The sequence below is a fragment of the Pleurodeles waltl genome, chromosome 9, assembly GCF_031143425.1.
Source record: "Pleurodeles waltl isolate 20211129_DDA chromosome 9, aPleWal1.hap1.20221129, whole genome shotgun sequence".
In the NCBI taxonomy this organism is placed as follows: Eukaryota; Metazoa; Chordata; class Amphibia; order Caudata; family Salamandridae; genus Pleurodeles; species Pleurodeles waltl.
Window position 1 is genome coordinate 228,370,490 of NC_090448.1, and position 27,331 is coordinate 228,397,820.

Genomic DNA, 27,331 nt, shown 5'->3' on the forward strand with positions numbered 1-27,331 from the left:
GAGCAAAGCTGGGGGTCCTCTAATGAGCCCCCCAGAGTGCATGGAATCATACACCAAATACTGGCAACAGTACTGGGGTATGATTCTGACCAGTTTGATACCAAACATGCCCAGGTTCGGAGTTACTATTATGTAGCTAAACACCTGTGACCAGTACATGGGTAAAATGGCTTCCCCGCACTTACGAAGTCCAGGAAAATGGAGCTGTAGTTTGTAGGAGCACCTCTGCTCATGCAGGGGTGACCTCACACACAGGTACTTTCACCCTGCCCTCTGGGCTAGGAGGGTCTGCCACAGGGGTGATTTATAGAGACCTAGTGCAGTGACCTGTAGGGGAAGGGTGCATGCACGTTTTCATGCAGGCTGAAATGGCAGGCTTGCAGACACATTTTGCATGGGCTCCCATCGGTGGCATAATATATGCTGCAGTCCCTAGGGATCCCCTGGTTCCCCAATGCCCTCGGTACCTAGGTACCATATACTAGGGACTGACATGAGGGCACCAGTATGTAAATTGTGGGGTGTACTAAAAACACAACCAAATTTAGGGGGAGATAGCACAGTCTCTGGTTATCAGGATTCCAGTAAACACAGTCAAAACACACTGAGAGAAGGCACAAAGTGGGGGGAATCAAGCCAAAAAAAGGGTTCTTTCCTATAGAAAACATATGTAGTGTTATATTTGTCACATGTCACATTTAAAAGCTACCCACTGGAAGAAACATCATTTCTTTCAGTCAACACAGCAGGCAGACCAGTTTCTAAAAAAAAGTGGCCGTGACCTGAGCCACCATGACGTCGCACATCGCTCACACGACAGACTAACTTGGACTAGCAGTTAGTCCAGTGTGAGGCACTACTTTTGTTGCAGTAGTGCTGTAGAGACTGGTCCCCCATATCCCCTCTGGTCTTGCAGCAGCTTAAAATATCCCCTTGTGCCTACTAACAGTCAAGTTCAAGGAGGACTCTATTCTCAGCTCCCTGCCAGGGCGAATTATTGAGCTAGCACCAAGCTCAACTCAGTGTCACAATATATAAATATGGTCACAGTTACCCATGAGTCCTCTGCCCCTTGGTCCTACTTAGAGGGATTATGGATGGCTCTCGGCAACACCCAAGGATTGCAACCCCCATTATGGATATTTAAATGGGTTACTCATAGCTGTTTACTACTCCCTGATAGTTTATGATGTGATGTGTCCTTAAGTTATAGCTGGGTACTGCCCTGGCAGATTTGGGTTGTCAGTGTTGGTGGGGGGAGGGTGTCAGGGTGGAGGGGAGGTTGGGGTTTGAAAGATTTCACTCATCACATTGCAGTTTTACTGGCTTACATGTGTTGAGAGTTGCACCAAGTTGGCACATCTCATCTCTCTGTATCCTGCTTAAAAATCACAATATACTATGAATAATAGGGGGAGCTGGCAGGAATTTTTCCTGCATCATCTGGAAGGTAAGGGGGCTCACAAACACTGCAAGACACAACAAGGGTTGGTATATCCTGACAGGCATCATGTACAAGTGGCCCACCTCCAAAAGACACTTTGCTCTGGGGGCTGGTCACAGTTTTGCTAGTAGGTAGGCCTCGAGGTGTATCACCTTAGCATATTCCTCCGGATAAAGAAGGGTACATAGTTACAGATGCTGGGCTCTCTTCAAGACGAACAGGGCAGATATATATTAGTGTGGGGCAGGGTGGGATCTGCCTGACTCACTAGAGAGAACTGTAACGGACCAAATACTGATGATTCTTGGTTTTATGATGACCTGTGGGGTAGACTGCTCTTCACTGAGCCTCACTCTCTGATATGGGGCGGACTCTAAGAGCTGGGGGACAGATCTCACATTGCAGAGGGAACAATACCTATGGCACTTGACCACTTGTGAGCCATTATGGATAGCCACAATCTGATTGTTGTCTGGAAGCATAGGAAACCTCAAGCTATGGAGAACACTTTCTATTTTGCTGTGCACCACATGGTCATGGCTTGACAACTGGCTGGTGTCAAGGGATGTTGGATTCAGCGTTGAAACGCTAGCTTTTGGCTCACACCCTTCCAGGTCACTCACCAGTCCCCCTCTGCTTTACAGTCCTGTACGCAGCCCCACTGGGAGCTCATTGACGATTTGGAGCAGAGACCTTGCTGGACACTGTGTTCACTGAAGACCTAAAAATGTATCCTGGAATACCTTCATCAAGGCAATCATGGCACTGTTGACACCATTGGTATAGTGTGGAGGCTTTAAGGCCCTGATCAGGGGTAGGTACATAACCAAGCAGAATGGAATCCTGAATTCCCTTTAGGCTCATCCGTCTTGCCTGGAGCTTAAGGGGCTGGAACAGACTTTTACCCAGGGGCACAATGGTCCTTTAAATGAGCAGGTCAGACACAAACTCTCTGAATTTAATGAAGTGGAGGAAAGGATGTGTAGATTTTGTGGTAAGTATGCCTCACTCGTACTTATGGGGATAAAGAGCACACACCACTACCTGATATGATCAAAGACCACTGGACAGCAAATACTGTTCTCAAGGGAGAGGACATAAATGGTTCACACCACCAGGATACTGCTAGCATTCTGAATATTATTTCACAACACTAGCAGACATTATACAATTCCATGGACTTACACATACCCTATCGTTTTGCAGAATGAAAATTAGTTACTTACCTGTAACTGCAGTTCTCCAGTATTGGTATCTTTCATTGATTCACATGCTTGAATCATCCCCGTCGTCGAGGTGGGAGCCTCACGGTAAACTTAAATATATAAAAAGCAGTAAGTCAGTAAAAGTAAAACCAGTAGGCCCTAGTAGGCCTCATAGGGTATTTTACAGTCTATCCACTTTGTTTTGTGAAAAGACCCAAACTTGAGTATCAACCAATCAGGATTCAGCCCCTCCCAAACACTCCCAACAGAGGCTGAATTCCCTCAGATTTTCTAGTAGGAGTGTGAAGTTTAATATCTGTATAATAGGGGAGCCTCTGAGGGGAGGAGGGTGGGTCGCATGTGAATCTATGAAAGATACCAATACTGGAGAACTGCAGTTACAGGTAAGTAACTAATTTTCTTCTCCAGTATTGGATCTTTCATAGATTCACATGCTTGAATCAGAGTAACGAGCAGTAATGTTTTCTTACTTACTGAATTACATTGACTGTAATTCCATCGTAATTCTATACGTGATGTGATTCACATTAGTTCAGTTTTAAATATGCACTTACATATAATTATATTTATATTCATAAACATCCGAATATAAGAGCAATAAAAGGTGTGTGGCAAGAAATCCTGACACAATTTATGCTATTATTATGGAGAATACGACACGTTAACACAGTATAAGAAAATGAACCATTAATGACCATACCTCGAGTGTGGTGGTGGGATGTGGAAGAGGCTCACCTTAACGAAATAGATGCCTCAGCACTGCTTGTCCCACTGCTGTATCGACCTGGTTAGTCTCCTCTAGACAGTAATGTCTTGTAAATGTGTGTTGGCTGGACCATGTCGCTGCTCTACAGATGCTATGTAGTGGTACACCTGCAAAGAGTGCAGCTGAAGTGGCTACCGATCTTGTAGAGTGGGCTCTCACCCTGGTGTGGAGCGGCTTTCCTGCTTTTGAATGGCAGAATTGAATCGCCAGGCCAATCCATCTTGCTAAAGTCTGTTTGGACACCGCGTGTCCCTTCTTTGTTCCGCCGAATGCTACAAATAATTGATCCGACTGGCGGATGGCCTGAGTTTTCTGTAGATAAAACTTTAAACATCTTTTAATATCGAGAGAATGTAATGTTTTTTCCGCCACTGTTTGCGGATTTGGAAAAAAGGTTTTTAAGATGACTGGTTCATTTAAATGAAATGTTGAGGGAACTTTCGGAATGAATTTAGGATTTGTCCGCAGGATGACACCTGAGTTTGTAAACTGGAGGAACGGCTGTTTGATAGTGAACGCCTGAATGTCACTGACTCTTTTTGCCGAAGTAAGAGCTAACAGTAACGCTGTTTTCCATGCGAGGAATTTTAGGTCAGCTTTGTGGATCGGCTCAAAAGGAGCTTTCATGAGCTGCATCAACACAACATTCAATGACCATAGAGGCGGAGGTTTCCTAATTGGCGGGAAGACCCGAAAAAGGCCCTTCATAAATTGTTTGACAATTCTTGTGGAACACAAAGAGAGTCTGTCTGGTGATCTGCGGTATCTGGAAATTGCTGCCAGATGTACCCGTATGGAAGAATATGCAAGTCCTGATTTTGCCAGGAGCAGGAGATATGGAAGTATCTGTTCCGGAGTAGAAGATAAAGGATGTATATTTTCCGCTGCACACCAAGCACAAAACCGTTTCCATTTAAGTCTATAGGTTTTATTGGTAGTGTCAGCTCTAGCTTTTGCTAAGATGTCTCTACACTCTGGGGAAATTTTGAGATTTAAGTATTCATTGTGTTCAGGAGCCAAGCCGACAAATGAAGAGACGACGGATGTGGGTGTGTGACTTGTCCCTGGTGCATCGTTAAAAGAGTCGGACTCTGTCTGAGTGGTAGATGTGGTCGTTCGGAGAGCATGAGGAGCTCCGTATACCATATTTGTCTGGGCCATCTGGGAGCTATGAGTAGAAGTCGACACCCCTCCGTCTTCATTTTTCTGATGACTCTCGGAATGAGCGGGATCGGAGGAAAAGCGTAGGCATAAACTCCTGACCATCTCATCGAAAACGCATTCCCCCACGAATCTTTTTGGGGAAGCCAACTTGCGTAGAACTGGCATTTCTTGTTCTCGAGAGTGGCAAATAGGTCTAAGTTTGGTTTGCCCCATAATAGAAACAGGCCATTGAGAGTTTTCTGGTCTAGCTCCCACTCGTGATAAGGAATCACTGTCCTGCTCAGGGTGTCTGCTAGAACATTGATCTGTCCTGGCACATGCTCCGCTTTTAGTGAAATATTGTGTTTGATGGCCCATGTCCAAATTTGTTGGGCTAGCTGCGAGAGTTGTAGGGATCTTGTGCCTCCTTGCTTGTTTAGATAAAACATGCTGGTCATGTTGTCCGTCCGGATTAAGACGCTTGAACATTGTATCTTTGGCAAGAAAGCTTTAAGAGCTAAGTGTATTGCTTTGAGTTCTAGATAATTGATGTGGAGCTGGCTCTCTTGCTGATTCCGGATTCCGCTGATTTGCAGGTCCTGGCAGTGTGCACCCCATCCTTCAAGAGAGGCATCCGTTGTTACTATGTAACTTGGTGTTTGAAGAAGAAAAGACAGCCCTTTTGAGAAATTGGTTGGAGTCGCCCACCACCTCATAGTGTTCTTCATTAGAGGCGTTATGCGAATCTTGTCTTCGAAGGAGCCGTGGACCTGTGTCCATTGTATGTCCAATTGCTCTTGCAGGGGTCGCATATGGAGCCTGCAATCTGGGACTAGCGGAATGCACGATGATATCATTCCGAGCAATGATTTGTAGATGCGGACTGAAGCAAACTTTTTTCTGGATAGGTTGTCTGCCAAAGAGGTTAACTTTTGTTTCCTCTCGTGTGATGGGTACGCTTTGCTGCGTACTGTGTCCAAAATTGCTCCCAAGAACCTCAATTCTTGTTTGGGGTATATCTGAGATTTCTGGTAGTTGACTACAAACCCCAGGCTGTGTAACAATTGAAGGCAATAGGAAATATGATTTGTTACTTGGAATTTTGAGGGTGCCTTTATAAGCCAGTCGTCCAGGTAAGGGAAGACCTGGATACCTGACTGGCGAAGATGTGCTGCTACTGGAGCTAACATTTTTGTGAAGATTCTGGGGGCTGATTTGAGACCGAATGGGAGAACCCGGAATTGGAGGTGCATACACTTCCTACCCTGAACCTTAAAAATTTGCGATGTTTGCGATATATGGGGATATGAAAATAAGCATCCTGGAGGTCTAGGGATGCCATCCAATCTCCCGTGTTTAAGAGACGCAGGACATCCTGCAACGTTACCATCCTGAACGATTGTTTCTTTAGAAACTTGTTTAGTGCTCTCAAGTCCAGGATGGGGCGCCAGTCTCCTGAGGGTTTCTTTAGAAGGAAAAACCGGGAGTAGAATCCTTTGTTCTTTTGAGATAAAGGGACTGGTTCTATTGCTCCTTTTGTTAGCATTATTCTTACTTCCCTGAGAAGTTGGTTCAACCTCGGAGGCGGTGTACCCGATGGAGGGACACTCGGTGGTGTTTGCATGAATTCCAGAGTATGACCTCTGGTCACTACATCTAGTACCCATCTGTCCGATGTTATAGCCTTCCACTTAGGGAAATAAGAATTGATGCGACCTCCGACCTTCAATATTGATTGGGGAGGTGTTGAGATTATCCGCTGGTCATTGCTTTCTGCCTGTGTCTCTTCCTCGGGCAGCTCCTCTTCCTCTAGCCGGATGTTTGTAAGCTGCGGCTGGTGGTAATCGATAATGCTGCTGTTGTTGATGGTGCTGATGTCCTGGTCCTGTGGAGGAAGATGGATATTATGACCTGTATTGTTGGTATCCACCTCGAAAGGAGTAATTACCTCTACCCCTTGCTCCACGAAAAGGTAGTTTTTTATACTGCACGGTACCTAGGGATTTTGCTGTATCGGTATCCGTCTTGATAGCCTGCAGCATGTCGTCGACATGTTTGCCAAACAAACTCTCTCCATCGAAGGGCATGTCGAGAACACAAGTCTGGACTTCTGGTCTGAATGAAGTAGCTTTAAGCCACCCTTGTCTGCGCAGGACTGCTGCTCCAGCTAATTGTCGAAAGCCAGTGAGGGAAATATCTATTGCACTGTCTATTATCTCTGCGGAGACCCTTTCTCCCTCCTGCAAGACCTTTTTAGCTTCCACCTTGAGATCTTCTGGCAGTGAATCTACAAAAGCGGACATGTCTGCCCACATCTGGCGATCGTACCTTCCCAGGATGGCGAGGGAATTGGCCGCCTTGACCGTTACTGCAGCAACCAAGGAGAATTTCTTACCGATATTGTCTAGTCTCCTTCCCTCTTTGTCTGGGGGAGACGCAATAGGCGTAGAGGGGTTTTTGGATCGTCGTTGAGCCGCCTGTGATATAACCGAGTCAGGTTTCGGCTGTGAGACTAAACAGGCCGGAGAATCATCTGGGGCCTTGTATTTTTTCTCTAGCCTTGGCATTTGTGAAGGCACTGTTGCCGGGTTTTTCATTGCCTTCAAACCCTCCTGCCATAAGAAATCCACAATCGGTATGGCTCTTACAGATCTCTTTGATGGCTCTTTAAAGTCATACAAAAAACACTCAGTTTCATGGGAAACAATTGCCAGGCCAAAACGTTTCGCCGCTCTCTCTGTGATATTATGGAAACCTCCTATGTCTTCTGGAGGAGAATCCACTGGAGCTGCTGGAGGTGGAGATGGTGTGGGAACGAGATAATCGTCCCATTCACTAGCCGCTGAATCTGCTAGCTCGCCCTCTTCCCTTTCGTCGTCCGACGAGAGGTAAGCTTCCGGAGCTTGGCTAGTTACAGGTCTACTAGCCTGTGGCTTTTCGGAAACATTAGTAGTTTGAGCTTGCTGGTAACTTTGAGGTCTAGGTGGCGTGGACTGAGTTGACGGTGGGAACCTTTTATAGTAGTCCTTCAACATATGTTGTAAATCTGTCACTAATGTGCTAGGCATAGCTAGTGGCGATGGTTGGTTTGCCTGTGGATAAGATGTTGAAGCATAACTATGCTGGTAATGTTGATCCTCTTCTTCATCAAACTCTTGACATTTGACATTTAGTTGGGACGGGCTACTAGCTGCCCCAAACATTCCTTGATCCTCATCATCATCATCGTCTAAAAGATGTTGCGGTGGGTATGGCAGCACTTTACTTGGTGATGTATGCATCGGCAAAATGTCAGATGGCTTGTCCCCTATATTAATAAGGGAAAGGGGTAAGAATCTGGTGGAGTCCTCATGATGGTATGAGGAATGATCTGGTGAAATGTCCAAAGGTTTGTAAACTGTTAATGCTGTGGTGATCGTCGGTTCCATCGTCGACGGTTCCCTCGTCGACGGTTCCCTCGTCGACGATTCCCTCGTCGACGGTACTGTCGTCGACGGGTCTCTCGTCGACGGGTCTCTCGTCGACGCTTCCGTCCATGACTGCGTCTTTGTCAATGGGTCCTTAGTCGACGGTCCCTTCGTCGACGGGTATTTTACCGACGACGGTCGCTTCGCCGACGTATCTTGCGTAGATGGGAGTGCCCTGGATGATTTGTGAACCCAGGAGGCCTCCGCTGTCGACGCTGTGGTTGCCAACGAAGCTCTTTTGAAGATTTTTGCAGTAATAATCGTCGTCGATGACAACGGCGACGACGTCATAATCATCGGTGAGGATGGTGTTGTGAACGTCGACGATACCGTGGTCGCTGTTACCGTCGACACTGTCGTCGACGGGGCGGTCGTCGACGGTTGTTTTTTCACCGAAAATAGTTTTTCTGGCTCTTTTTGTGGTGACAGAGACAGGGATGGTTTCTTTGAGGTGCTTTTCCGGTGTAACGGCGTAGTAGGTTCTGAATGAACCTTTTTTGGTCCATGTTTAACTGCCTCTTCAGTTAAGACTTGTTTTGTCTTTTTGTGCATTTTTCTTGGTGGTTCATCCGCACCTCTATCTCTCTCACCTGTTCTTTTCTGAGGGCGAGAAGTTTGTGGTGACTCTTCGCTGTCTGATGAAGGATGCTCTAAGGCTTTCTGTTTTTGCAGCCATAAGAGAAGTCTACCCTCTCGGTCTTTGAGGGTTTTTTGACTAAAGGTGCGACAGATTTTGCAGTCTCTCACCTTATGGTCTGGATGAAGGCAGTAAATACACTTCTTGTGGGGGTCATCAATATGTAGTCTCTTCTTCCCACAGTTGTCACAGTCTCTGAACAGACCCTTCTTTGCCTTTTCAGACATAGTAAAGTTGTAACTAGTTTCCTGAGAGAAAAAACAATCTTCAGTCAGAAAATAGGAAAAAAACTGAGCAGAGCTCAGGGAGACTCCCTTCACACGACGTGCGGTAGAAAATCTGAGGGAATTCAGCCTCTGTTGGGAGTGTTTGGGAGGGGCTGAATCCTGATTGGTTGATACTCAAGTTTGGGTCTTTTCACAAAACAAAGTGGATAGACTGTAAAATACCCTATGAGGCCTACTAGGGCCTACTGGTTTTACTTTTACTGACTTACTGCTTTTTATATATTTAAGTTTACCGTGAGGCTCCCACCTCGACGACGGGGATGATTCAAGCATGTGAATCTATGAAAGATCCAATACTGGAGAAAGTTAGGTGTCACTGCTCTGAACTGGCTTGACAGCCCTTCAGTCTTAAAGAAGTTAGACAGGTTATTGAAGATCTCCCTACTGGTAAGGCATTGGACTCCGACAGGCTGCCGGCGGAATTTTATAAGCATTCTACTGCTCTGCTAGTTCAACATCTGCTGGCAGTCTTTGTGGAGTCCAAAACACAGTGTGTGCTCCCCCATCAATGAGAGCAGCTAATCTTATCACACTTCTGAATCCAGGGAAGCCAGTGTGTAAAGGTGAGTTCTACAAACCCCTTTCACTGCTTAACTGTGATGCCAAAATTCCCACCAAACTATTAGTCAATGGTCTAACACTTCTTATGCCGGACCTGATGATACTGAACATGTGTGGGTATATTCCAGACCAATTGACAACTCATTCCTTGCACACGCTCTTTGCACTGCTGCAGGATTTAGATCTGGACCTTAATGCTGTTTCTGTCTTTCTGCATGTCTCCTTGGCATTTGATTCCCAGAATGGGCATACCTATTTACCATACTCTGTAAAATGGGTTTACCTCAGCCATTCTTGTACTGGATGAGGGAGGTATATTCTTCCCCGGTAGCTCGTGTCTGGTTCAATGCATCACCTATTGCTTTCTCATGAGGCACAAAGTTGGGCTGCCTGTTTTCTCCTCTCCTCTTTCATCTAGCACTGGAGCCACTTGTTTTGAAGCTTCTCCAGCACTTTTCAGGACACCCGTATGGGTATACCAAATGTTGTGATCCCTTTATATGCAGGTGGCATGACCCTATATGGTAGTCCCAGCCATTGGTTTACCTTCAATAATGCCTTATCTGGTAGAGACAATATCTAGTTGCAGATTCCTTACCTGCAGTGTCAGACTGCATCCCCAAGAATTTCATGAGCAGTACCTCTGCACACAGTTAGATGGCATTGATCGGCTCAATGTCCATCATCGGCGTCATCCACGCTGGATATGATGTTGCGGTTCTTATATAGGTGCCACCCTGATGTGCTGACTTCAGATTCTTCTCATGACTTCCATGCTAGTAGCACAGAGCCATGGAGAAACTGACTACTTGTGCGTCAAAACTAAGGCCCTGAAAAGAAGTCCCTACCCCCAGAAATCAGCTCACAGCGTGGGGAGAATGGGTGGTTTGGAAATGAATCTGCAACTGCATTCTGTCTCTACTAGATAAGGCATTACCTAAGGTAAGTAACTTGTTCATCTGTTAGAGACTTCTAGTTGCAGATTTCTTACCTGTGAATAGATACCCAATCAGTACCATCCCCAGAGGTGGGTCTGTGAGGCGACTTCATACTAGAAAGACCTGCAGTACAGAATGGGCAAAGTGCCTGTTCCTACAAACCTGGTTGTCCAGGAAGTAGTCTTAGGTAAACGTGTGCCCACATTGCCACCTGACAGATGTCAAGGACTAGAACTCCACATGCTAACACAGTGGTCACAGCTTTTGCTTGGGTAGAATGAGCACACAAACCCTCACGGAGGTGCTTCTTGGCCAGTGCATAGAAGATCTTAATAGAGAGTATGACCCATCTGGAGATGGTCCACTTCTGCACTGCCCGACCTTTCTTCGCACTCACATACCCTACAAAGAGTTGGTCATCGACCCAGAACTCTTTTGTATGATCAAGGTAGAATGCCAACGCTCTTTCGGGGTCCAGACGGGAGAGTTTCTTCTCTTCCCTAGAAGGATGTGGGGGTGCGTAAAAAGTAGGCATGGTGATGGGTTGGCCTACATGATAGAGCGTAACCACTATTGGCAGAAATGAAGCCATTGTGAGAAGCACCACTTTGTCAGGATAGAAGGAAAGTTTGGACAACTTAGATGACCATGCCTGTAGCTCACTCATCCTGCGAGTAGATGTAAAGACTGAAAGGAAGGTTGCTTTCAAACTGAGAAGCCAGAGAGGACAATTGTGGAGAGGCTTGAAAGGAATGCACGTCAGAAATGTCAAAACCAAATTCAGATCTCATTGGGGCATAATGAATAGGGATGGAGGAAAGAGATGAGTAAGACCTTTGAGGAATCTATGTATAGTAAAAGAATTAAACAAAGAAGGTTGATCAGGCAACCTCAAAAAAGCAGAAATAGCAGATAAATAACCTTTAAGAGTTCCCATAACAGAGCCATGGGCCAGGGAAAGGATAAACAACAAGTCCTCACAGCGAGGGGCAGAACAGGGGTCAACAGAGTTGCCTGTGCACCATGCCACAAATTTCTTCCAACGACAGGCATATACTATTTTGTTGGAGGAACACATGGCTGTGAAGATTATGTTACAGACTTCAAGAGGAAGGTCATAAGCTGTCAACTGTTGCCGTTCAATCACTATGCAAGAAGGCGGAGAGTGGACGTGTTTGGGTGCAGAACATTCCCCTGCTGCTGCAACAGAAGATCCTCCCGAAGTGGCAGTATGATCAGAAGGATTGATGGACATGCCTAGCAGCAAGGGATACCAGAGGCTCCATGCCTGCTCAGTCCAGAGCCACAGGGATTACTTTGGCCTGGTCGTTTTTAATCTTCTTAAGAAGTATGGGCAGGAGTGGCATGGGCAGGAAGACTTACAGGTACACTTGAGATGAAAAGCATCTCTGAGCAATTGCCACCTTGGAAACTCCAACGTGCAAAACTGCTGACATTGCGCATTCTCTGCAGAGGTGAAAAGATCTAACCAAGAGTCCCCCCTCTGCTGAAAGAGACACTGCACCACCTCCGGATGGGGACGCCATTCGTGATTCACTAGGGATTTTTGACTGAGTTTGTCCTCTCTGTTGTTCAGAGATCCCGCCAGATGTTGAACCACCAGGAATATGCCCTACTGTTCCAGGAACATCCAGAGGTACACAGCCTCTTGACAAAGGTTCTATGTCCCCACCCAGTCCTGCTTGTTGCAGTACCACATGGCGGTAGCAGTGAACACCTGCATCATCTTTCGCTTGACAGCGAGAGTAAACTGCTTTCAATGCCAGCTGGATCATAAGGAGCTCCAACAAGTTGTTGTGGAGTCCGGATGCCACTAGAGACCAGATGCCTCTGATCTCCACCCCTCCCAAATGACCACCCATCTGAGGAGTGACGCATATGTCACTACTGTCAGATCTGGTTGGGGAAGGGAGAGGGATCTGCCTCTGACCCAATCGTGGTTTGTTAACCACCACCGTAGATCTTTTGCAGTTCCCTCTGAGATCTGGATTTTGTCGGAGAGATTCCCCTGATGCTGCACCCACTGGAACTTCAGGTACCTGCAGAGCCTGCATAAGCCATATGGCATGTGTCACTAGCAGGATGCAGGAGGCCATGTGGCCCAGCAGCCCGAAATCCGGGATACAGGCTGAAACATTACAATGAACACCCGAGGTGCACTGGTACGGCCAAAGGGAAGCACAATGAATTGAAAATGCTTATGGCCTACCATGAACCGCAAGTAACATCTGTGGGCAGGCAGGATGGGGATAAGAAAATAAGCATCCTGAAAGTCCAACGCTACTATCCAGTCTCCTGGGTCCAGGGCAGATAGGACATGAACCAAACTGAGCATCTTAAACTTCTCATTTCTGAGGAAGAGATTGAGGGAAGAGATTGAGGGACTGAAGGTCTAGGATAGGACGGAGGCCCTTGTCCTTTTTGGGGACTAGAAGTTAGCGGGAATAGCAACCACAACCTACTTCTGCCATGGGAACCCTTCCTTTTGTGGTGAAGGGACAAGTGATCCTCCAACATCCAATTTTAGGATGGTTGGCATGGATGGAGGGGTAGTCTCGGAGAAAGGGAGTAGCCCATTGAGACTATCTTCAAAATCCATCTGCCTGACTTGATGGACTGCCAGAGAAGCAGGTGATGGTGAATCCTGCTGTCAACTAGCCCATGGTGTGGAAGAGTCAGACTAAAATGGTTTAGGGGCTGCTGAGTGGGGGGGATCTGGGCTCACAATGGGGATTGTGCCAGCTGTGGGCACAGATGGAGGCAGAAGCGCTGGCATTAGGAAAGGCCAGAGTAATATGACTAATGCAGGTCCAGATCCAGGACTAGATCCTTGGGAGCCCCCTCAGCGCCGAGGCTGAGGCTGCCAGCACGAAACCTGAAGGGACCCCTTCGGACTCCATGGGGCCCAAAGGCGCTCCAGCGGTGTCGGGCTGCCCAAGAATGAGGTGTATGGCCTCATAAACCTTCTGAGTTGGGCAGGGGTCACTCCGGTTCCAGGAAATTCAGGGAGGAGCAGAGTCATTCCAGGCGCAGTTTCCGCAGAATGAGATATAAAACATTTAAACCCCCTTTTCTCGCCAGCCGACAGATGAGAAGTCGAAGAATGCTTCGACTTCTTGGACTTCGTCTTATGTCTCGACTTATCCGATCGCCCCAACGACTTGGAGTAATATGACAAAGATGGAGGATTATGTGATTGATCTGGGACCTTCCTCTTGACCGAGATCTCAACTTGCGCAGAGTCAAGCATCAGGCTGCCATTAGCTTCTGGGACCGGTCTCTTAAAGCCTTCAGATGCATGGCAAGACACAGAGCATTATTTTGGGTCATGTTCACACTCAAGACACCAAAGACACACAAGAAGCACAGGATCCACAGGGTCTGAAGCTGGTTTCCAGAGGATGTCCTCAACGCACCAGGAGTAGAACACTCAAAAAATGATTGACAAAAAGTCAAAAAAAAGTCAGTCAAAAAGTGACTGATGGGGTAGCTCTCTTCAGATCAGCGCTTGCTGGTGTGGAAAGAAAAGAACTGACATCAGTGTGCCGGGATGGTGCTTATATAGGAACAGCAACGTCATACCTGGCACAGAGGATGATGGGCGTGGAGCCAATCGACACCACCTAACAGCACGCAGGGGTACTGCTCACAAAAACCTTCTGGTTCCAGTCTGATGCCTGGGGAGAAATCAAAGGTAAGGAATCTGCAACTAGAAGTTTTTATGATATATGATCATGCAAGAATACATAAAATGTGGTGCTCACTCAGGTTTAACTATCAATTAGAGCAAATCTCAAATATTCTCTCTCACCAGTGACACATGAAAATTCACAACAGACTTCCCAATTAATTAGTGTGATAAATCGCTAAAATACTTTGGTATATGGGTTAATTGAGATGTGGATGTGGTCATGAGTGGAAACTACGGTGTTTGTGACAGACAAGATTGCCAAGAAAATCACAAGGTGGATATCTCTCCTGCTCTCGAAAGTTGGCCAGACAGAGCTTATTAAGATCGTCATACTCCCTAAATACTTTGTTTGCTAACATACCCTTTCTCCCACTAAGGTCATTTTTCACACACTACAAACCCAACTGATTAGGTTGATATGGGTCGACATATAGCCCAAAATTAAGTGTGTTTCAGCCCCCTGACGCAGTATTATAATATTTTTGTATTCAGGCTCATTTCACCCATTATTATTGGTTTCAACCGTCCCCTTTTACAACACACCTTGCATTTGAAAAATCTAAGGTGGCTCCTATCCTACTACAATTAATAATTGGCACAATGGCCTCACCAGCTCAATAGTCACTATCACTTATGCATTTACCACCAGGGATAAGTTCAGTATGATCTACTCTCCCAGATGTCATTAGGCTGTCACCTACCAGTAACACACTAAGCTAAGGCTATACACCACCTGAATAACTAAGGTCTGCTTTGCTGGGGCAAACTTCATAGTAAGGGTTCTTCCATTACTTCAGATGGCTTTAAGAGAGACTCTTCTTACACCGCTTTAGATGGGTTTTTTGTATTATTAGCTGAGGGAATCCAGCAAGAAAGTTGTCACCAATTTCCACTTGGAGCCTGTCCATGTCAAAACCATGGAAGTGCTTTCAATGGTATACCTCCACCAAACATTTAATCTCCAGTTTGTACCGACTGACTCAAAAGGACACACCTGAGATCACTCAGACCACTGGGGTGAGGAGTTGAGGTTGGAATTGTCAGAGAGGGTGTGGAGATTCTGCTGTTCACAGACTGGCAAGATATTGTCTAGCACTAGACAGCACATTTTTCATTTCAAGTTTCTACAGAGAGCCTATTACACCCCCCCGGTGCTGTGGAAATTCGACCTAAGGGAGAACTCCAATAGTAAGAGACGTAATATTAGGCTGTTTGCATTTGGCCTGGCAGTGCAGTAGAGTGCATTCGTACTGGAGTGAAGGGATAACTACCTAACCAACTATGTTAGGCTGTGAGGTACCTATGGACCCTAAGATCTCTCTTTTGGGATAGGTTCCAGGAATATCCATGTCACATAAGATATTTCTTGACTTGGCGCTTTTGTTGGCCAAGAGACAGGCGGCTGTTGCTGGGGCAGGGGAAGAGCCTCAAAATACAATCAGTGGCTCAATTCCTTCCTCTATTGCAATGGACAGCTGGAGCTGTATGCAAAACTCATGCCACCCACATCCAAGTCCACAGACATTTAGATGTAGGTGGCATTGGTTTGGGGGCACATCCTGATGAGCTGCCCTTTGAATAATGTAAATTTGATGTAGCAGATCCATGGCAAAGAATGACATCCATAGGACCTAGAGAAAGGACATATTGCCAATCAATAGTATAATGAGTTATATGCAAATTCAAAAAGCAAATTTTGATGATACCTGAATTATTGCCCTTTAGAGTGGCTTATCCACTACATTTGTCATTTGTTTGTGGATGGAAGCTGATGAATTTAGAACGTTTAGTATATGCTATTTTCATCAGCTGTTTCAAGAAGCGGGCAGTGAACTATGTTTCCCTGTAAGTGACAATGATATCAGACAGCTTGTGTAAATTAAAGTTGTGGACCAAAAAGATTCCTGCCAAGTTCTAAGGCTGGAGACATTTTTAGGGACATGAAGTGTTCCATCTTCATGAAATATTGCACTGCAGGCTTACCTACCCACTTTGTCCCCCTAATGTAGCGATTATTGGAATACATGGCTGTCAATGACTTGAAAGGCAGTTACTCTGGACCAGATACTATGGCCCTCATTTTAACATTGGCTGTAAATGCCTCCTACCGCCGCGGCGACGGCCGTCAAAAGACCATCGCCACGGCTAACATCCGTCTGCCAAATTATGACCACAGCCAGACTTCACCCACAAGAAGGGCAGAAATCCGGCTGTGACCATACTGGCATTGGTAGTAAGGTGGCGCTGCTACCACCAGCAGCCCCACGCCAGTAGACCCCTGCCAGCGGTATTATGACAAATAATATGGCCTGGCAGCGTACTTCTGGCCAGCGCTGTTGGGGGTAGCAGTGCCCCATCCTATTCCCTGCCGGAAGACCCCCTAGATGCAGGTAAGTTGGGCATCCGACAGGGGAGGTGGGTGGGGGGATGTTGTGTGTGTGGGGTGTTGTGTGCATGAATATGTGAGTGTGTGCATGAATTTGACTGTGTGTAGTGTTGTTTGCATGGGTGTATGCATGTGTATGAATGTAAATGTGAATGCGTATCTGCGTGTCAGTGTGAAAGTGTGTACGGATGTGTGCAAGAATGAATGGATGCATACGTGAATGAATACGTGTATGCCAGTGTGAGTGAGTGTGAGTATGTGTAGTGCGTGTCTGTGAGTGTGCGTGTATTGGGTGTGGGGGATCAGAAGGGCGGGTGTTGATGGAGGGTTGGTGGTGGGGGGCGGCGTCCTGCGAGTGTTTGGGGGTTGGTGAGCCTCCTACCAGTGACAGGGAAGGAATTCCATGTCACTGGGAGGGCCTACCGCCATGGTTTTCGTGGTGTTGCGAACGCCACGAAAATCATGACGGTAGGAAGGTTCAAAATGCCGTTGGGGGTACAATAGCAGCCGCCGGGCTAGAGACTGTTACCTCCGGCCTGGCGGCTGCTACCGCCACAGCAGTAGGAACAGTAAAATGTCATAATGTGGCGGTATGTACCACCAGCCTGTTGGCAGTAGTACCGCCACATTATCACCTACCGCCACAGTCATAATGACCCCCTATGTCTTTCACACCTCAGACCCGCCTTAATGGAGGATCTGTCTCTCTTTTGGCACAAAAATGATGCTCGACTTATTATCCTTGTACCTGTCTGTCTGGACTCAAAGCAAGGAAAGGTGAAGCAAATGTATTTGCTTTGTCTTTTCACCTGTGACATCATACTTTAGTATGTGAATGTGATTGTTGTTTGGTTTAATTGCAAATAATAAAACACAAAAAACTTTTTTTAAATGGGTGTTCTTCATCTCCAGACTAGCCTTAAATGAAATGCATGTGTTTTTCTACCAAGCCTCCATGAAGTTATTCCTCTGGAGGCAACTCCACATTTCTGCACAATCATGTGCCTCACATATGGCTTCCCACTTGTTGCATACTTGTGATTCCTATTCTATAACCAAAGTGTATCCTCTACTGCATTCCGAACATTGATTCACTCAAATGAAATGTATTATGTTTAAATGCTACTCTCCAATAGTGTAATCATTACAGACAATCCTCCTTTACTGCATATACTATTTGCAGAAAAACCTTCCCTCTTCTATTTTGCCATGTATGTCTAAGTCAACCCTCCCAATAAGACAGTCACTCATAAAGAAATTGTCTATTTTACAAGGAGCATTGTCTTCTCCCTCTCGTACACACACACACAATACGACTACTACACAACTCTCAATTTTCCACACAATGTTAATGTACTCATCTAGTTCAACAGATGCTGCTATAAAGCACTCTTCTCTTTTTTCCTAATTCACTCCTCTTTTGCCTCAAAGTAGTTACTTATCCTGCGCTCATCTCCTCTTCGTTTATGATAGCCTCACTTACCAACTGCTTCTCTGTAACTTTTCTCTCCAAGTAGTCCAGCTAAAAAAAAGAAAAAATAGCAAGTTGTGAACGCATTGAACACATAGAGAAAATAAGGACACAATGTTCCTTACTGTACGACTTGTGACAATTATCATTTCTGGAACCGGGTATATACTCACCAGTTTTTAAATCAGCCCAAGGAAAAGATGATATCTAAAACCCTCAGTTATAAAGAAAGAATGACTCTCACTTTCAATTTCACAGCTGACAGGGAAATTATCAAAAGTGATCAACTACACTGACAAGTCGATTGATCTTAAACATACTGCTCACTACAGACGGGCCTAGAGGTGTACTGAGAATCTCAAGCTAAATAGAGATAGAGGCAAGGGGTCTCTTTTTTTCTATAAACCAGTCACAATAGAAAAAGATCAATTCTACCAGGAAGAATTAAACAAATGTAATACCAACATTCAAACATGACAAAGATATAGGATAATCTAAATGAAGAATGAAGAACCATTTATCTTCAAGTTCTATTTTTCATCGTCGATGGAGACTTACCCATCCAACTGCCCAAAATGGTTGAGAAGATCTTCTTCTTGCTGCTGTCCTCCATCTCCGGAAAGCAAAGGTAACTGAAGTGACGGGTGAGACGCTGAGTGACAGGATTCCTACCTCCTCCAGGTGGACCCATGGCACACACAAAGTTGATATCCACAAGCTGCTTAAAGACACCTGGTAAACACAAATTTAACAAAATAAAAAAATTAAAAAAAACATTAGTATGTGGAATTTGAAAATGTTGGAAATACTTTGCAAATACTAACAAAAATATATCTTATTGGAGAAATGCAGCTTGACCATAGAGGACAACAGAAAGACATCAGGCATGAAGAAAAAACATGTTTAAAAACCCTGTGAAGAACTGGTCAGTTGAATGCAAAAAAGAACTTACCTTACTGCATGAATGCTACAGAAAGGTGGTTTCAACAATAAAGCCTTAAGTATTAGGCTTGTGCCAACAAAATAAAAGTACGTCAGAAACATGTCGCGTAATGCCTGTGCCACAAATAGCCCTTTTATCCAGACAAACTAATATGGAGCACAGCAAATTTAACCAATCATTTGCATGAAAAAAGCCCCCCAAGCCAAATTAATCATCCTGCAGTCCAAGTCTAGGGCACATTGCGAGGGGAAATAGAAAAAGCTTCTGACACTATTGTCCATATCAAGCTTAACAAAATAGGCAAAGTAGGAGTTAGGAGATTCATTGACAAGCTTTAGCTTCTTAAAAAGGCTCTTGATGCAAATGTTAACTGGATGCCTTTCTACTGTTACTTTCTGTGTTTTGGCATTTTAGTAGGGTACACCATTTCAGATAATGCCTGGCATATGATCCGTAGCTTTCCCCATTAACTGTCACAAAGAATAAAAGACTCTTGTCAAGTTACTGTCAACACAAAGGATGTCAAAGTCAGAGATCCTGTAGTGGCGAGTTTGGAACTGTATTAAAGCTGAAATTGGCCATCTGAACCACTGGACTGTCAGCCCATGGATGAGTCCCCAACAAAACCAGAACCATACAAGGTAAAGCGAGATGAGATTTGTACACCTCTCCCAACTCAGGTTACTCGTAATCTGAGAACAAATTCACCAGAACTCTATTTTGAAATGCTGTAAGAAGAGTTTCGGAAGTGACAGAAAACACATATTCTTTAGTGTACAAGGAAAACAAAATACCATTTGAAATTCTATAATCACTCAAACTCTGTAGCCCTCATTACGGAACTGGTAGAACCATATTTCAAAAGATAACCCTTAAACCCTCAGAGGTATGTTTTGATCTATTACATAAAGGATGACAGAATCTAGTAGCTGGTGAAACAATTTACTGGCATGATTTATTGGGTTTCAGTCAGTTCAGAAGGGCCTCATACATATCTTGTGAACGATATGCACACCTGACCATCATAAGCATTGTGAACATACAACTAGGTTTTAAGGACTTTTCTGCACCAGTCAACATAATCATCACAACATTGGCAGTTTCGACTTAGCAAAATGATGGGGATAAATTGAACAACCCTATACTTCACATTTGTGTGGATAAAAGCTTAGCAGAGAAAAGTGGGCAGGGGTGTTCATTCAGTGGTGACAATCTTTATTATAGCCAACAGGAAAGAACAATAATTGTGTAACAATTTGACGAAATCCCATCAATAATTAATTCTTAGTGTTGAATGTGTGGGAGTGTGTGTGTTATGTCTGTGTGTGTGTGTGTGTGTGGTGTGTGTGTGTGTGGTATGTCTGTGTGTGTGTGTTTGTTTACTGCTATGGTGAGATCTACTTTGCTGGATTCATGTAGTGAGATGCACTTTGAACAGTGTGATGTATAAGTCATACTGAGGTTGTGGTTGGTATCTATGGATGCAGCAGGAAGTCAGGGGTAAAAATAACAATCATGACTTGCTCATAGGAGTATATAAGTTACGATCATTATTGAGGATGGAGATTATTATGTCATTGGTAGTGCAAAATACTGTTGCTAGAGGTCCAACTCCATTCAGATGTAGCAGGGGAAAGAGATGGCTTCTCCCCCTAACTACAATTCTTCCAGGTTATCTTGTGGAATGATGGGGAGGACGCTCTTACTAAAAATGTTGCAGAGTGCAGGCGCAGTGTTTTGCTGACTGGCACATTCTTTATAGTTGATGTGGCCCATGGTTCGATATATCCTAAAACATTCTAATACCAGAATTAGCCCTAAACTGCTTCACAGTGCGTCTAAAATGTCAACAGACATCTTCTTGTATTCATTGTTTAAAGGTCCAAGTCTAATTCTGTAGGACAGTTAAACAGGTGGAAAAGATTAATTGAAAATACTTGAATGCAATCAAGAACTGCAAAGAAGAAAAAGATGGACTAGCTTTGGCTGTGTATCGGGAACAGTTAGAAATCTGAATTCTTACCAATTTGCTTACGGTCATACCAGCCATCATGGTCCATATACTGGCGCAGTAGCTCAATAGGTGGTTGTGCTCCATAGGTTTCCAGTGCTGGCATGTTAAGATCATCAATAAAAAATATGAAGTATCGTCCAAGTGGTGGGCCAAAAAAACCCTTTCGCCTGTAAGGGTAGAGGAGATGTGTGAATATGAGTAGCTTGTAAGACAAGACTCTGTTACTAATTGAAAAACATACACCGATAACATTGCTATATGTAGGTGCTTCAGCTTCCTCATAATAGACAATCATACCATTTTTTCTTAAATGTTATTGCGCTTTAATGGCATTCAGACCATCAACATTGTATGTAAAGATGGAGGAAAGAAAACATACACTGTACTAACACCAATTACTCACTCCTTCTGAAATCCAAACTGCTACAGGCATAAAATATTTGCTGAAGAAAAATTGAGGGCAGTAAGGACAGGTTATGAACATTTCTGAAATGATTAACAATGGACAAGGTAAGGGTTGGTGGCTCCTCCTGTTCATTTATGCAGTGCCCACACTTATATAAAAGATAAAACTATTTCACTTTTGTACTGGCATCAGTGAAATTAACCCCTAAGACAAATAAGTCATTGTGCATGGACCTGGCAACTTTCAGCATACACTGACAATTCACTATAGGAAGTATTTTAAAGATGGCCAAACAGTCTTCTAGAATCTTGTTTGTTGACTTCCAGTTAGAAAAATGAAGTATGAACTTTATTTACATAAATGAGAGCTAGAACACCATTAGAAAGTTGGTGCTTGGCCACATGCTATTTCAAAGGTACCAACAGTTTAAAATTGCTAGGAAAGTTATGACTGTGCAGATAAACATAAATAGTAGCCTACAAAGGGCTTTAGACTGAATGAGTCTTGTCATGTTCAATCACATTGTACCACTTGAAGACTCAGTTTACTTTTAACGATCTCCCAACACCCTAGAGGCTGCTTACCACTGATAAGCTCCTTTCTATGTAAGTTCTGATGAGGATCCTCTCCCTCACCACATACCATGAGGCCCCCTACAATTACAAGAGGTTCAAAGTGTCAGGTTCCTAATAGTCATTGGCATTCCTGAACTACTACAGGAAAGAGTAATGATTACTACTTGTTTGCTAAAGAAATCTGGAGAAGGATGTGTGTAGGAAAGTAGCCTCTTTCTAGCTTGGTTACCCCTACTGTTGGCCTGTTTGTCCATGTGTTTGACTGTGTTCACTGAGATCCTGCTAACCAGGACCCCAGTGAATGTGCTCTCTCCTCTAAATTTGGTTGCAGGTAACTTTTTATACCCACAATTGGCATACTGGTGCCCCCATGCAAGTCCCTAGTATATGGTACCTAGGTACCCAGGGCATTGGGGTTTCAAGGGACCCCTGTGGGCTGCAGCAGAAATGCTGCCACCCATAGGGTGCACATGCAGAGGGTTCTGCAGGCCTGCCATTGCAGTCTGTCTGAACAGGGCGCATGCACCCTGTTTCACTATAGGTCACTGCACCGGGTTACTGTAAGTCACCCCTATTCTAGGCCCTCTCAGCCCAGAGGGCAGGGTGCAGGTACCTGGGTGTAAGGGCACCCCTGCACTAGCAGAGGTGCCTCCACAAACTCCAGCCCCATTTTACAGGATTTCGTGAGTGCAGGGAAGCCATTTTATATGTGTACCGGACATAGGTCACTACCTATGTCCAGCTAGGGTAACTTCGAACCTGGGCATGTTTGGTATCACACATGTTGGAATCATACCCCAATACTGTTGCAAGTACTGGACGTATGATTCCATGCATTCTGGGGGCTCCTTAGAGGACCCCAAGCCTTGCTACTACCAGTCTATCAGGGTTTTCCGAGCAGCCCAGCTGCTGCCACCCTTCAGACAAGTTTCTGCCCTCCTGCTGCTTGATTTGATCAAGCCCAGGAAGGTAGAACAAAGGATTTCCTTTGGGAGAGGGAGGCAACACTCTCTCCCTTTGGAAACAGGTGTGACTGGCTTGGGAGGTGTAGCCTCCCCAAACCACTGGTTTGCTTTGAAGGGCACATTTGGTGCCCTCCCGTGGTGCCCTCCATGCATAAGCCAGTCCACACCGGTTCAGGGACCCCCCAGTTCTTGCTCTGCCATACAAATGGACAATGGAAAGGGGAGTATCCACTCCATCACCACCCCAGGGGTGGTGCCCAGAGGATCCCTGGGTTCTGCCATCTTGATTCCAAGGTTGGAAGGGAACTCTGGGAGCATCTGAGAGGCCAGGCAGGTGACATCAGAGGCACCCTCTGATAGGTAGTTACCTGGTTAGGTGACCAAGCCCCCTCCTTGGGCTTTATAGGGTCTTCCTCTGGGGTGCGTACTCAGATTCAGCTTGCAAGATTCCAGCAGGACTCCTCTGTAACCTCTGCTTCGACTTCTGGCCTCCACAACCACAAATGGACCCTCCAGGAACCTACAAGCTGCAGATCCATGATTAAGACATTGTATCCAGAATTCCTGCCAGCTTTGCAACATTTCCCTGGCCATGCATCCTCAGAAGACTGCAACTCTTCAGCCTGCACAAGAAGAAGGAGGAATCTCCCTTGGGCTGAAGCCATTACTCCCCTGCATTTGCAGGTACTTGGCTGCAACGACGACCGGCTGCATGAATTTCCCCTCATCCTGAGTGGTGATGGCCCTGCATCACGAGTTGTGGTCCACAGGGCTCCCCTTGGTCCTCTCTACCAGCTTTTGCACTTTGGTGGTGGTAAGACCTTTCCACTCCACGCAAGACAGTACCCCGTGCCCTTCACTCACCTCCAAGGAGGACTTCAGGCAACATGTAGCTCCAGCCCTCAGCACTCCCTCCTGGATCTTGTGGGCTCTGCGTGGTCCTCCGGGGACGTGGGAGCAACTTCTGTGGTGCTGTGTGGGCTGCTTTAGCGACTTCTGTGTCCCTGTCCCGTGGGACACCTGTGGGTGCTGCCTCTGTGCCTGTGGGCTTTCTGTGACGGGGAGGGCACCCTTTGACTCCCCCTCTTGGGTAGAGTCCTTCTGGACGTTGCTGGTCCTCAGATGGTCCCCAGCAGCACCTCTTTTCCTCCAACTGCGAATTTGCCTTTGCCAATGCTTGTGGGTGGAAATCCTTCACCGACACCCGTCTGCAATCCAGCTTCCAGCATGGAACACCTTTTGCAGTCATTAGGAACTCTTCTCCAGCTTCTGGACTGCAGTGCTGACCTGTCTTCCTTCTTCGTCAACCAACTCCAAAAGGTACCTCTGGGTGGGTAGTATCTCCTACTTCTCCTGGACTCCACAGACACTTTTTGACTTGGCCCCCTCTCTCCACAGGACTCTTTCTTCAGTAATCTATTTCTGATACTGTATTCCAAAAATCAAGTACCTTTATTTTTGTAAAACCAAGTGTTTTCTTTCTTATGTGCAAATACTGTGTGACTATAGTGGTATTGCATGAGCTTTGCATGTCTCCTAGATAAGCATTGGCTGCTCATCCACCTCTAGAGAGCCTGTTTTCTAGACACTGCCTACACTTAACTGAGAAGGGATACCTGGACCTGGTAGAAGGTGTAAGTACCATAGGTACCCTCCACACACCAGGCTAGTTTCCTACAATGGGGAAGGTAACGAAAAATACATATTGAACTGGAGTTCACACTTGGGCTCAACTCTGTACAGGTTAGAAGCAGTATGGGATATTTCGCTCACAGGGTATGATACACCATTGTGAAGGATGTAAGGTAAGTGGGAGATCACAAGTGAGAATGAGGTTCAGATCTGTTGGATATGACTGGAGTACAACAGAGGCTTACTAGTTGCAGAACTGAATGTTGCTGCAAGAGAGCCCCTAAAGACTGGGATACCAGGAGTAAGTCCTGGAAGGTTATTGCAAACCAAACCAGACAAGAGTAGAGGATGCAAATGAGAGAGAGGGTGCCTGGGTTAATCACAACCAACAACACAAAAAGCAATGGAGAAAAGGCTGGGACTCCCTGATGCAGGGAAATTGAGGCCTAACAAAATAACAAACAAAAAAAGATAAATAAACAGGTGCAAACTAGTATGAAGCAGAGAGTCACAACAACAAACAACACATTGCCAGGTGTTGACTTAATGGTAGAGACTCTATCTAGCTGCAGATTCTTTTCCTTTTAATTCTCTGGCGTCAGCTTCAAATCCAGAATTTTTTTGCTGAGCAATACCCTGTGAGAGCTGTCGGGTCGCGTCGTTCTGATCCGTGTGGGTTATTCGGCTACGCGTGGCGTCATTAGCATCGCTGGAGCCATCTGTGACTGTCGTCTATAAAAGCAGCACCACTGTGTGCACCAACTTCCAATCCAGAAGTGCAGTCATGGATAGAATGAATAGTTTGTCTGTGCAAAAGTAAGGCCCTAAAAGTGATAACCCTAACACTACTAGACATATCCGCAGAGCGGGGAGGCATGGGTGTGTGTAAGGAATCTGCAGCTAGACAGAGGCCCTCATTTTGACATTGGCGGTAAACACCGCCTACCGCAGTGGCGACGGCCGCCACAAAACTGTTGCTGCGGCTACCAGCCGTCCACCATATTCTGACAACAGCCGGATTTCCACCACAATAATGATGGAAATCCGGCGGTGGCCATGCCTGAGGATGGCAGTAAGGTGGCGCTGCTGCCACCAGCAGCGCCACGCCAGTAGATGGCTGCCAGCCATATTATGATCAATAATTCGGCCGGGCGGTGTTCTGCTGGTTGGCGCTGCTGGCCATTCCCTGCCAGAGGACCCCCTAGATCCAAGAAAGTCCGGTCTCTGACAGGGGAAGGGGGTGTTGTGTTTTGTGTGTGTGTGCATATGGGGTGTGTGAATGTTTGTGTGTGCGTGGATGCGGGTGTGTGTTGCGTGTTGAATGCATGTGTGAATGTATGGAGGTGTGAGTGCGTGTATGTTGTGTTATGTGAATGCGTGTCTGCGTGTATGTTTGAAAGTGTGTGCGGATGTATGTGTGAATGGACGTATGCATGCGTGTAAGCATGTGGGAATGGGTGTGTGTATGCGTGTGTGAGGGAGGAGAGTGAATTTGGGGGGTTAGGGGGGTCTGTAGCAGTGGGGGGGCACCTGGAGATGAATGGGGAGTAGAGACCCCTATCAGTAAGGGGGGAGGAATCCCCTGCCACTGATATGGCCTACCGCCATGGTTTTCATGGCGTTATGAATGCCACAAAACCATGGCGGTAGGCAGGGTCATAATCATGCAGGCATAACAATGGCGGCCTCCGGGCTGGAGAAGGATATCTCCAGCCCGGCGGCTGTTACCGCCGTGGCCGTCGAAGTGATACATTGGAGGGTTGGCTTCAGCCAACCTGCCAATGTCATAATATGGCAGTAATTTGTTCATCGGATAGAGACTTCTAGCTGCAGATTCCTTACCTTTGAACAGATATCCAAGCCATATCCTCCTGGCGGTGGACTGTGGATACCTCTAATACACTAAAAAGTCCTGTAGGACCGAAGGGCAAAGTGTTCGCCTCTCCATACATGATTGTCCAGGCAGCAATGTTTGCAAACGTGTGCAAAGATGCCCACGTTGCCACCTGACAAATATCCAGGACTGGAACGCCCTGTGCTAGCGCAGTGGTAGCAGCTTTGGCAATGGTAAAATGAGCCCTCAGGAGGCTGCTTCCTAGCCAATGCGTAGCAGATCTTGATGCAGAGAACAACCCTGCGCGAAATGGTTTGCTTCTGCACTGCCCGACTCATCTTTGCACCCACATACCCCACAATGAGTTGGTCATCCACCTGGAACTCTTTTGTGTGGTCAAGGTCGAACACCATCGCTGTTTTTGGGTCCAGTCTGTGGAGTTGCTCCTCTTATTTAGAGGGAGCAAAGAAGGTGAGCAGGGTGATGTTCTGATCCAGATGAAATGGGGGTCACCACTTTAGGGAGGAAAGAGTCACGAGTTCTGAGAACCTCCTTGTCTGAAATATGGTGAGATACGGTGACTTGGATGAAAAGAGCCTGCATCTCACTAACCCTCCTGGCAGATAGCATTGCCACTAAGAAAGCCGTCTTGATGGTGAGCAGCCGGAGGGGACAGTTGTGCAAGGACTCAAAGGGAGCACATATAATAAATGTGAGGACCAGATTTAAGTCCCATTGGAGCATAACAAAGGGTGTAGGGGGAAGCATATGTGCAAGCCCTTTGAGGAATCTATGTACAAAGGGAGATTTGAAAAATGAAGGCTGATCAGGCAGCCGAGGAATGCCAATAAGGCAGAAAGATAGCCCTTGAGAGTGCCCTGCTGGGCAAAGGAAAGTATAAAGAGAAGGACATCAAAAAGAGAA

At 45.8% G+C, this 27,331-nt stretch overlaps 1 protein-coding gene across 1 annotated transcript in view; it reads right to left on the bottom strand.

Annotated features, from left to right (window-relative positions):
• The window catches only part of DNAH1 (dynein axonemal heavy chain 1), an 827,745-nt gene that overhangs the window by 265,085 nt on the left and 535,329 nt on the right, over positions 1-27,331 (bottom strand). The window contains exons 44-46 of the mRNA XM_069206595.1: positions 21,005-21,162; positions 18,597-18,770; positions 18,051-18,089 (exon numbers count right to left, since the gene is read on the bottom strand). Coding sequence (XP_069062696.1) covers positions 18,051-18,089; positions 18,597-18,770; positions 21,005-21,162 — 371 coding nt within the window. The remainder of the gene's footprint in view (positions 1-18,050; positions 18,090-18,596; positions 18,771-21,004; positions 21,163-27,331) is intronic.